Below are 12,839 nucleotides of genomic sequence, written 5' to 3'. Positions count from 1 at the left end.
TAAAGAGTATACTGTTGTCAGTGTGCACATTGTGCCTTCATTGTGAAGAATTGGTCAGATAAAACGAGTGAGATGTAATATTTACATTTTGAAAGTGACCTGAACATATTTTAGTCTTATAAGTTATATTCGAAGCATAGTTAATTAGCAGATGGCATAAATGCTGCATCAGGTTTATAATAAGTTGATTATTGACGATGGTTATGTTATAAATATTTTAATCAGATAGGCTTTATCTTCTTATCGGCTCTAAAATGTATAAGGAAATTTTCCAAGGCATGTATTTATTGACTGCAGCTCGATCTGATCTGTTAATTTGTAAAATATCGTCTTCACCCTTTTTGTTTCCTGCAAGTTAACATGGGCAAATAAGCCAGCTGGTGTTGATGAGGGTCAAAGGTTGAACAGTGTGTGAGTAGCTTTGTATGTAAGCTGATTGCAACTTGAAATTGAAAGTGTCTCCTTGAAGGCGAGCTATAAGTTAACACTAATGTGCGACTGCTATCTCTGCACCATCTCTATGCCTGAAGTTAAGCTGGATTTTTTTTTTCACTTGATACTGAAACATCATTGAAGCGACTCAAGATAAGAGAAGAGATGACTCATTGTTCTTATATCAAACCAGCCTTAATGTTTATATGTTGAAGTTGAGAGAAGTGGAAACTGAAATATCACACCACTCAGCTGAAGCTGCTAAGAGTAAGCCTGTTATTTATTTTGTTTTTTGGAAAGGTTGTTTGACAAAAAGATAATCACGGCGATGTTTTTCATTTCCAGTTTAGAGGTTTTTATTTGAAGTGGGGTGCAGTGGATTTTGTGGTAATGAAGATTACTTCATTGAGAATGTGTCCCTGTAATGGTTTATTTGAGGAAAATGAACAGTGTCACTGCTGGAGAAAGGGAATTCATTTAACTGGATTATTTTAAAGGACTGAACAAATAGAAGCGGCATCTGAACATAAATACAGAGCGATATCTATGATCTGTATCCATCCAAGCATTTTAGAGGTTTTCATATTTGTCATTACTATTCTGCATTTAACATTTTTATCCCTTTTCTCATTTTCAGATTTTGTTGAGAAGGACATTTAGACATCCATCACTGTCTTTTGTTATAAATATTTAATGTCAAACAAAATAAAAAAAAAAAGCTGCAGGTACCTACATATATTAAGTATTGTGCTGAATTCTTGAGCTTAAAAAAAGTCAATATTTGGTATGACCAGCTGAGTTCTTTAGTACAGCCTGAACTATTTTAGGCTCTTTTAAGCTTTGTTGTAATTTCTTTAAGCAGTCAGTGGTTCTGTCGGCTCCTTGAAGGGCGTTCAAAGCTCTTCGTTGGATGTTGGCTGCCTTTTGTTCAGTTCTGTTCAAGCTGATCCCACACTGCTTTAATAATATTGACGTCCAGGCTCCGGAGGAGGGCCAAGTTCATGACTGATAGTGTTCCATTGTGTGTTTTTTCTATCCAGGTATGCTTTGATTGCACTGGCAGTGTGTTTGGGATCGTGCTGAAAAAGGAATCCGTTGCCAATCCGTTGCTTTCCAGATTTCCATGGTATTACACATGGTGTTGCACAGTGGATCAAAATCTAACTCCATTCATAACTATCTAATCTAATCTAATCTAAACTCCGTCAATTTTGACAAGATCTCCAACTCAACTGTCTGAAATGCAGCCCCAAACCATGACAGAGCTCCTGTCGTGTTTTACAGATGGCTCTAGACACTCACTGTTGTAGCTCTCTCCTGACTTCCTCCTGCTGACAATTTGAACCAGAAATGTCAAATTTGGATTCATCACTCCATCAGACCTGTTTCCACTTATTTAAGTCAGGTTATGGTGTAATTTGGCATACCTCAACCTTTTCTCCCTGTTTCCTTTCATGTTCACGATAGCCTCCCTTCCACTGAGACCATCTCTAATGAGGCTTCACTGAACAGCAGATGGATCAACTGAAAGGTTAGATGAATCTCTCAGGTCGTGTGTCAGGTCTTTGCGGGGTTTTCTCTTAAGGGCGTGACAGATACTGTTCATCCGCTGCAGATCGTTTAGTTTTTGCGGGGGGGGGGGGTTCTGACCTGTTTTTGTCCCCTACTTGTCTGTTTTCTTTAAGCATACACTGCACACCACACCTGACCAAGATATACCAGTTTTGTTTTGTTTTTTAAAGCTAAAAGCACTTTGGGAATCACCTTGTTGATGCAAAATTCTATTTTATGGCTGTAAAAATATAAGATGTCGAGCTATATTTGGCATTTTCATAGATTCAACTAAAGAAATTGGAACAGTTGATATGTTTTTGCAACACACTGCTAGTAACAAATATGCCATTTAAAATTGGTGCTTTAAGTTTTCTGTCATGTGTAGACAAAACACTGGGTCATCTGTTGGGTTAGATTTGCTTTGTATGCTCGGGTAAGTCAGTGATAAATGGTTTAACAATAGAATATATAAAAAACAACAACATTCCTCTGAAAATGGTCGGGTACAACAATTAAACTGGAAATGAGCAAAAACCCGCCAGTGTAAAAAGACTGTTGGAAAGCCTGGAGAACTATTGCATAAAACCACTTTAAAAAATTACTGGCTTCATGAAAACAAATATGAAAAAAACTAAGGACTTAAGAGTTTGTGTAGTACTGTGCAGGTCATTCATGTATCAATATATCCCTCCATTTTATTCATTTCAGTCATGAAAATAAATTAAAAAAGAAAAAGAACCGAAAGAGCACGGTAAATAATAATTACATTTTCACATCGCTGCACTTCACAATTGGAGTCATTTGAGCTGAGGACTCCATCAGTCATTGTTCTGGTAAGCCACACTGCCATTTAAGATGCAAAGGTCCATACGTTTTCACAGCAGCTGAACCCGTTTTAGCACTGCAGCATAAAAGTGTTCCGCGGTCTGTCCGAGACGCCTTATTACTGCCACATAGCTTTGTTTGCGAGCTAAACTGCTCACCACATAGTGTCAAACCTCAGCCAAAAGGCCGTGTCTCACATTCCAGCCCATTATGCCGCAGCTGCACTGCGTCCAGTAGAAATGCCCCAAACTTGTTCCGGCCTCATGATTACTGTGCCGACGGTGTGCTTATTTTTGTTCTGCGCGTGTGTATCGGTGCATCTGTGTAAGTCTAGGGTGAAATATGTGCTCTGTTTGTATATTAGTGTTCTTTGATGTTTGTATCTTTATCTTCCCTATCGTGATTTTCACCCACAATACTATTAACACTGAATGACCTAGACCGCTTTTGTATTCATGAGATCTTCCTCTGTTTATTTGCTCATAGATTGATACGGCTTTTTAAATAGAGCCGCTGCCTTTAATATTTTTCTGTCTTTAGACAATGGAGATAATAACAGATTTCCATTTTGACTCTGGTGATGAGTATCGCTGTAATGCAATCGCTCTACCTGTTTGATTTCTTTACAGAGCGAGTTTGTAATAGTCTGTCCTCTCCTCTGTTTCTCTTGTTTATCAACAGAGAGCCAGCTGCTTCCAGGGAATAACTTCACCACGGACTGCAACATCCCTGGAATCTTCATGTGTGGCGATGGCAAGTGTGTCCCAGGCGGGCGGCAGTGTAATGGACTGCCCGACTGCTTTGACAAAAGTGACGAGAAAGGCTGTCGTAAGTTCGTCATTAATAAATCCCTTTTTAACGACTAGATCCGCCTTTACAGTTGAAGCCAAATTGATTATTTAGAGTTACATCAAGTCTTCACAGCTCCTGAACTCTTTTTGCGATCCAGCAGTTGTACTTCTTCTGACATCCCCGTCCAAAGAGCCACAAGGGCCACTTAAAACGAATTCTCTGCCAACTTAAATGAACTTCCCTCCTCAATCCTCAAATCACTCTCCCCTCAGTGCACAGCCTTCCTCTTTTTCTTCCAGACCCTTGGCCTCAGTTTAGCACCAGGATGAAATTTAATACCATCAAAGCAAAGGCCGATTACTTCTGTGCGCACAAATAGTGGCGCATGCATAATTCTACTGTAACACTAGAGTAATAGTTTGGTTTTGATCCACAGTTTTAGTTGGCTTTGATCTTTCTGGTCTGTAGCTCCTCCTTTTCTCCCGCCCATCTCAGCCAGAGCTCACACAAAGATGGGATTGCTGATGAAGATCGACTTTGAGGAGCTGCCACACCAAATAGAATCCCTCATCTCCCAATATGTTCATCTCTCTGAATGTCTCGCCCTCCCGTTTTCAGTCGTCTCTGTGCACCATCCCAGTTTATCTCATCTGATCATTTTTGGCTTTTGGCTTGTAATTTGCTTTGCAGATGCCTGTTTTCATTTAGCAAGCAATAAACCTCCTCTTAAATCTTTTTTTGGTTTTGTTTTTCCTAACCCTGCTAATTCTCCCCAGTTAGAAAACAAAAACAAAACATATGGTCTGCCCTCCATTCTTTGTTTTTTCCTCCTCGAACAGTCACTTCTCTCACTGTTCTCTTCTTAGCAGCTCAGGGAAAAGGCAGACGACTCTTGACAAAGGTGTGCTCCCTGGCATACAAGCACACACACACACTGTCACACTACAGTCGGTAAACTTACTGTATAGGTTATTGGTTGTCTTAATTTGGAATGACTTGGAAATCTAAGATGTATATTCATAGGGAATTTTATTGTATACACTAACCTTTTTTTGTATACCTTTTGCTTGTGACGCCCTTTAACTTAAAGAAAGACTGTTGCATTAATAGACGACTATACGTTCAGATTCTCATCGCTCACTGACCTTAATCTGTCAACAACTGTCAGACATGGAATACTATCATTTATGCATATGAAGTATCAGATACTTCCAGTATAATACAGCCTCTATATCATTCTGGTCAGCCACTTTCACTCCAACAACATGCAATTAGTGCTATAGTTGCAGTTGTTTTTATTTTAAACATGACAAAACTGACAAATTAAATGGGGGGGAAAAAATATTTGAGGAATGTCTGGTAGCCTCTAAATGAGATAACAGATGAGGATAACATGAGCTGTTTATGATCAGGGTTAGACTAGCATAACTTGTTAGCTCAGAAAATTCTCTTGCAAGTGAATGGAGGCGTCTGCATTGGTGCTTTTCCTCAAATACATGTCATTTATAACGAGAAGCAGTATATCCATATCTGCAAACAATTTTAAACTTTGGCACAACACAAAAGGAATGAGACGCCCCACTGTGTTTGTGATTGGAGTTTGAATTCAGTTAACTTCCTTGCTGCATTCTCAAGAAAGCAGATCACTGAACTGCCAACATAAACTGAATGTATATAGTGCACGCGGTGTCTCTCGCTGACATAACATGTACTGTATGTACAATGTACTGCTAAAGATTAAAACTAGTTATCACAAGGCATCACGCTCATCCTGCTTGGGCTGTCAGAGCGCTATTTGTGTTTGCTGTAGACATCTACATTATCTGCTCTGGCATAAGTGGGCCTTATTATTCTCAAGTAGATGGCTAGTTGTCGTTTGGTATCTCTGGCGACTGCTTCCCGAAATCCCCAGACAAACTTCTGGCTCCATTAGGGGCTCTGCAGAGACAGACAGACAGATGGAGGGATCGGAAACAAGGGAGTAAGAGAAAGAGAGGGGGCAAAAAGGGGGACTCATTATTGTGGCTTCAGCAAGACTTCTGTCAGGATGTGTATTATCTAAGGAGAACACAGTGCCTGGAAACTTTGTGACTGCAGCTATGCATTCTCTGCAGGTTGACTTATAATTAGACACCCCCTCTAAGAAAACACAAATAAACTCAGTTATGGGTATATGTGGTAGGTTTGTTGACTCTGTTTGCTTTCCTTCTGTCATTGAGACATAAGGGTAGTTTTTTTTGAGAGCATACTTCTCAGAAAAACACATTCTAAATATTACTATCATTACAAATGATTGCTGCAAGGCTTGCTTTCTTTATATTTATAGTATCATAAATCTCTAGGGTGTCCAGTGTCCATCCGCTGCCCTTTGCACTCATAGTCATTACCATGGAGGCAGAGCAGTGTTGACTACTACTGGATATTAAATTTCCTTCCATCTGTAATGTGAGCAGATGGCTTTTGTCAAAAGGTTTCCATAAATACACGCTTTAATTGTTGATACGTGTCGATGTCTACATCATTTCCGTCTCTTGGCCCATTTTAAGTATCACACTAGTGGATTAAGAAAGAACAACAAAACAATTCAATTCTCTTCTTTGTGTGCCTCATAAGCATGGAAAGATTGTGCTTTGCAGGCATGCATATATTTGGTGACTTTGTGTTGTGTTTATTTTTGCCATATGTGTGACCATATAAAATTCTCTGTTACATTTTTTTTTTGTGCCGCAGAGGAGTGCCTATTTTTATCTCATTCATTTGCAGAAGACAGCTGTACTCAGAAAGTAGATCCCGCATAAGCCCCTGCTCTTTAGCCAACAGATTGTGCTGAAGTCTCTCACCAAGGAATACTTATCCTGTACCTGAGGTAAAGGTCATATGTGGGGACATCCCCCTGGTGTCTCATTAATGAGCATTTTATTTTTGAACACCATGTAGCTAATGGGAAACACAAGAGACAACAAATCAGTCTCAACTCGTTCTGATATCTTCAACATAAAACATGAACATAGTTTTTAAAAACACAAGCGTATACACTCATGCTGGTGTGCAGTGGTCCAATCAGTAAGAAAAAAAAAAACTATTTTGGAAGATGGATCCACCTACACATGAACTTAGGACGACATTTTCTAGGAGAGTTTGATTTTTTTGCCAGCAGTTGTTTTGCTTCCAAAATAAACTTCTTTCTGCCTTATTTATTGACCTGGTTACATTTTATTCCAGTGTTGATACCAGTTAGACGGTTCGCATTTGCATTTGCATGTTCTTTTCTCAATCCTTTATTTATTTGTAGATATATCTCATTATGTCACAGCTGTCAGCCCAGGAATTGTAAAGCCACTCCTGTGTTCCTCCCAAACCCCACTGCTCCTCTGCTGTTTGTTTGTTCTTCCAGTCCCCTGTAGCACAATGGTCAACTGGATTTGTGTAAATACTTTTTGCTGGCTCTTAAATAACAGTTTTGGCTGAGGGAAAAAGGCAATATCTCCAGCCTGAGTCTTATTTCATTTAAGATGAATCTTATTGTATTTCCGCCTCACTAGTTGAGGCCAGGACCCCCCAAAGTATTGTTTTGATCGAGCCTTTTTTCTCCTGGAGTGCAACCTCTACTTTGCTGTACATTAAATTAATTACATTTTAGATTAAAACATGTCATTTGTAATTTGTCTCTTTTTTGCAGTTATTCAGTCCTGGGGATCTGCCATCTATGGGCAGTGCTTGTGTATATATGTATGTCGGCAGATTAAAGGGGTCTTTAAACTGAGATTCAGAGGCAGGCTGTTGAATAATTCCTCACACAAAGAGGTCAGAAGTACCATCCTGCTCTCTGGTGTCCATAGCGCCAGCCCGGGAGAGTGTTAGACGAAATGGATGCTGACAGACGAGAGAAGGAGGAGAGCTGACTGAGCTCACTGGGCTTCAGAGCCAGGATTAGCCTCTTTGCCCTTGTCTGGACAGGACATGAGTAGACGAGAGAGGACGGATACATAGCAGGGCCAAAAGGGTGAGTGGACGTGATTTAGAACGCAAGAAGTGTAGAATCAAAGACGCAGACACAGAAATGTAGTTAGGAGAAAGAGAAAAGACGGAGAAGTGCATTTCAAAGCAATGATTGTTCTGAACTAGTGGCCCTGCAGGCTGAGGCTCTGGCCTCTCTGTGTGGGAGAGTTCACATATTCCGAACTCTGCACTCACAAACTTCTCTGAAACTTCTATGCTGCTTTGAACTACAGGGCCCAACAGGAAGGCCACTGGCCATACCGAAAGGCTGCGCATCTCCTAATTCAATGCTTAAACTCAAGCGGTTTGCATGGCAGCATGCCTTTAATTAGGGCGATAACTCTGATAACTCTTCACTGCTTGAACTTGATCTTGAACATTTGTAATTGTTGCACAGTGGGTCAATTAAAATCAAGCTATGAGGGGGGAAAACACTTCACTAGAACTTCTGCCCAAAAATAAATAATAAAATCAGGGAGCTATTCAGAAGTTGTTTAATGTGAAACAGAGTACACAAGCCAACAGTTACTGTAAAAACCAAAAGGGCTATTACTACAGCTAACTGAGCTGAGCTACAATACCATTCATTTGTCATGCCAATCAGTAAAGCTTGGTTTATACCTTACATTTAGCAGCAGATGTGTTTGACATCTTTAAACAATATTAACTTAAATCTGTCTGTTATTCCAGACATGCTTGAAACTTTTACTTGTGAACTGTAGCCTCACACGTGGTCTGCTATTGAAGTCTCTATTAAGACTCTATTAACAGTGTAAAAATCACTATTTCAAGTTTGAAATTCTTGTTCCACTTTTTATTGATCCACTTTGATCTTCATAACATTTAGGAGCAAAATAAACTCCTCAGTTTATTGGATTAAATGAATATTAAAGCCGGGACCAACATCAATAGTGCTGTTGTTTGTTTTTTGTTTTGTTTTTTGTGTGTACTGGCCTTCGCACAAAATACTAATGACATCCCCGAGTTCAAAAGAACCACTAAACGCTCATCAGCAACAAAGCTCTCCACATCAGTAGGGTTGATTGTCTCTACAAAGATTCCTGACACAGAATGGTTCTTTACCAAACTCTTCGTGGGTATATAAGGTTTGGCTAAGATTAGGACTGTGTGTGTTTACACGATAAGAAAAGTGACCAGTTTGCCTAATTTTAACACAAGAGCAATGTAAAGTTGGGCAAATGCTCCCAGCTTTACATGACAGTGTTTTTATACTGTATGTGGCTCGTTTGTGTGTGTTTAATTTATGAGGACAGACTAGAAGGATATACAGGTGACTTCAGTTATTAATAGTGTGAATGATTTATGTGCCAATTACTTGTTTATGATGCTTAAGCCAAGATCGAGCTTAGTTTAAATAGTTTCCTAATATTGTAAAGCAAAATGTAAATGTTGTTTTATTACTGCAAATGTAATTAAAGGCTTAACAACAGATGGGAGAGCAAAGCCAACAGAAATGAAATGGTGCTTTTACTTCACCATCAGTTGAGCTCACCTGACCTCTGTTTGCCATAAATCACAATCACGTCACAAACTATTGCAAACAAATTGTTGGAACTTGTGTAAGAAATCCTTTCTGTGACTAAGGTAAGTGGCTAAGTGGGTTGTCTGCCAACTGGAAGGCTGGTGGATCGATTCTCCGGCTACTACAGTCTGTATGCTAAAGTCAACTAGAACAGGAGCTACATGTACACGCCTACCTGTGCAGTGCTAATAATAGTAACTCTTAATGCGACATGGACAATGCAACATGCAACATTTTTCCCACATCGGACTGGTGATTCACAATACAGTTTTTCTAGCTCCACACTGCTTTTAATATATATATTAAAGTATATTTGATATCACATCTACTCAAAATATCAGGTTTTTTTTCTGTCATTTCACCTTTTTTATGAATTGCCAATCAGTTTGTTCCTAGTGATGTCTTAGTGGTTATTGGAGTTACAAATGTTTTGACCCCAGTCAAAAGCAAAATTCTGCCTATGCAGTATTAATAAATTAATGTATTTATTTAGTTGTTTTGTTTTTTTTTTCATGAGTCCTCAATCATATAGTTTCAAGAACAAGCCCATCATTGCTGTAACATTGCCTGGAGGAAAACTCCACCTGCTGATGTGACTGCAGTGCTTGGCCTGAAAAAGGTGTTACCTCTGCTCCCGAATTACAAACGGGAAGGTAGAAACTGTTTGCTCCTCCTGTCACATGCCAGCATGTCCTGAGCATAGCATGAGGTAAACTGTGTGCTATAACTGCCTGTTGTTTGTGTTTAGCTTCAGTTGCTTTGAATCGTTTCCTCTCCCTGGACAAGCTAGAGCTCGGTTTGCATTGCCAGCAATAAATCAGACTCATTCCCAGTGGGTGCTCAGGTCCACCGCTCTCCCCTTTGTCACAGATTTTTTTCATAATAATTAAGGGGGGAATTTCTAGGCCTAGCCGAAGGAGGTGGTTTTCGGGTCTCAGGATTTTGACTCTGCTTCTCACAAATAATGTGGTTTTCTTGACTTCATCATGAAGTGTCAGGAACAAGATTTAGCACCCCCGATTCTGAGGCCACGGTTCTTAGCTGGACAAAGGTGGAGTGTCCACTCTAGGTCGGGAACAAGTTGATGCCTCAAGAGGAGGAGCATTCTGAGGTCTTATTTACGAGTGAGGGAAGAGTTGAGAGTGAGTGTAACAGATAGATTTGTGCAGCTTCTTTAGTAATTGGAATGCTGTACCAATCTTCTGTAGTGTGACAGTGAAGCTGTCAATTCATAGATCAGTCTACATTCCTACCCTCACCTGTGGTCACAAGTTCTGGCTAGTGACAAAAAAATAAGATTGCAGATATAAGCAGTGGGAATGAGCTTCCTCCAGAGGGTGTCATGTGGGAGGGACTTGGATTAGAGCCAGCAGTCTTCTGTTTTGAAATGTTCAAATTGAGGAGCAGGCTACCTCTTGGGTAGCCAGGTGTTTCAGGCATGGCCTAGTATCAAAAATTAAACTAAGAAGAAGAAGGAAGAAGAAGAATAAAGTGGGCTTTGGAGTGTCAAGTCTTGGTTCTAGAATGACTTTGAGAAATCTGTAGTCACAAATATTCAGTTTGGTTTCCAATATAAATATCATGCATCCCGAGAGGGGTCGGTCTTGGTATCAGCCTACCCGATGAAAAAGAAATGAGAAATAAAATATTAAAATATAAAGAATTTGGAAGATGGAAAACAGACAAAGGTTTAATGGGTCAGAGTCTGGTGGATTCCATGAGCTTAATGGTTGATTAATCAATAAGCTGGTGTAGTTGATACCAAGGAACGGGGCTGAAGTATTTATTAGGTTCCTGCATGAAGTCTTTCACTCTGGTGCCGTGTCTTTCTTCTTCTCTGACTCTTTGTTCACTTTCGACTGAACGCTATCCTTGTTCCATCGATTTTCACAAATGAGCCAAAATGATTGCTGCTGATGCTTCAAAGGAATAAGAAATGCTGTCTTGTCATTTTAGAACACATTGTTGGACACTATCAGTTCAAACGAGCCAATTTTAGCAGTATGTTGCTTTCTATGATGAATATTGCAGCAGCGTTATTATCTGACAGATCGTGCGCTGCTTTTTCACCATATGCCCTTGCTTCTCTTCCCTTTATTGGAATTTGTTGAAATATCACTGATATTTTACACACGCCTTCGCTGTGTGGTATACGAGCCGTTCTCGCTATCCCATCTAGCACAAAGTTTGATGGCTTTGCAGAACACCATTGGTCCGTAAACACTTAAGATGAAGGCAGCTCTATAATGTTGCAGTGCCCCTCACGGAGTGCTATTGTATTGTACAAAAGAGTGTGCAGGGCTTAGACAGTGAAATGTACAGTGCAATGTAGGGATTATTTTGATCCCTAGGCCCACTGCACTGGAACTACCCATGCACTTTTTGCTTGCACCCTGACTCCATTACCTATTGATTTCTTCCTTTCAGAAATACTCTGCAAGGTCAGAGAAACCTTTGAAGTCATCAGTCTTTTCTACTCTTAGTTTCTGTTCTCTCCTCACTCCAAGTGTTTTCCTTCTTGTTAGTCTCTTCAGCGAGTCCTTCTCCTTACTCTGTCAGTCATGCATGCCCATCATGGCTGCGACTACCTGAGCTGAACATTCTGTTCTCTGAAGAACCAATCAGGGGAGAATAATTTAAGGGCATAGAGGCGCACACCGGGGGAAGAGCAAAAGCATGCCATCGCCAACAGGGTTGTCGGATTCCACTCGACATGAACAGTGAAGCCACAGGGGAGGTAAATATAAAGAGCAGTGCTCTGTTTCAGTTTCTGTTGTATCATCCAATGATTTAAGTACAAAATATGCCACGGTACTACAAATCCAGGTCAGGATTTGAACTACGATTAACCTGTAGATTATGAAAAAGGGGGAAAAAACAAGTGTTCTTTTATTTATTTACCTTTAAGTTAAAATTAAAAGACAGTTGTCACATAGGTGATTAGCAGAAGTATACTTTTTAATAAAAATGTCAAGCGTTATGTGCAATTGCATATATCAGACAACAAAAAACAGAGACATGTTTGTTTTTTTGTGCCTGTGTTTGTGTGTCCTCCACCTGTGAGCTTCAGTGTGAACCAGGCATGTTTTTCTGCAAGTGGTAGTCTTACTTCACGAAATCTGCTCGACTGCTTACCCCATTCGTTTTCATTTGTGCTGCTCAGCTGAACACTGGAACTAAGTTTGGAAGCCACCGAACGCCCTGTCTGCTTTTCGTAAACAAACTTCTACAAAGGCTTAGAGGAGCGAGAGAAAATTTGGCACAAAAGTAAAGCAGTAAACAGTGATGACAGAAGGGATGAAGGCAGGATGAAATCGATGCTTATACAATGTAAATTGAAGAGTGTAGCAGAGGACCTGAAATCAATCAGCATTACCTGGATCAGCAGCGGTATTTAAAGTTGAACTGCTAATGCCCGGGATATATGGTTTTGTGTTGCCATCTCTTCCACTCTAGTTTGATGTGTCTAATTAAGTTTTTGCATTTTTGCTTCATAAACAGCTTGGCTTAGGCTATGGTGATATGCAACCCAAAAACACAGCTAAGCACATTAGCTATATCTGTCCAGCCAGCTGTGTTTGTCCCACCCACCAATTCCCCTTCATAAGCTTGCCCTTGATGTGACTTTTAAGTTAATTTTGTGCACAGACGCTGGGTCGGAAGAATCCTAGCCAGCTGGATAAGTGGTAATTAG

The 12,839-nt window shown here is 40.0% G+C and overlaps 1 protein-coding gene across 5 annotated transcripts in view; it reads left to right on the top strand.

Moving 5' to 3' along the window:
- ldlrad3 (low density lipoprotein receptor class A domain containing 3) overlaps positions 1-12,839 on the top strand; it is a 91,056-nt gene that overhangs the window by 34,302 nt on the left and 43,915 nt on the right. For 2 of the 5 annotated variants that reach the window (XM_076885620.1, XM_024803369.2), the window contains exons 2-3: positions 1,900-1,963; positions 3,493-3,639. In XM_076885620.1, coding sequence (XP_076741735.1) covers positions 1,948-1,963; positions 3,493-3,639 — 163 coding nt within the window. In that variant the 5' untranslated portion in view covers positions 1,900-1,947. Of the gene's footprint in view, positions 1-1,472; positions 1,559-1,899; positions 1,964-3,492; positions 3,640-12,839 lie in introns of all 5 variants that reach the window. The other 3 variants (XM_004563399.6, XM_004563401.4, XM_076885621.1) reach the window with 2 other exon arrangements.

The sequence above is a fragment of the Maylandia zebra genome, linkage group LG7, assembly GCF_041146795.1.
Source record: "Maylandia zebra isolate NMK-2024a linkage group LG7, Mzebra_GT3a, whole genome shotgun sequence".
NCBI lineage: Eukaryota > Metazoa > Chordata > Actinopteri > Cichliformes > Cichlidae > Maylandia > Maylandia zebra.
The sequence above is the reverse complement of the archived record's forward strand: the minus strand, read 5'-3'. Positions and strand labels throughout refer to the sequence as shown.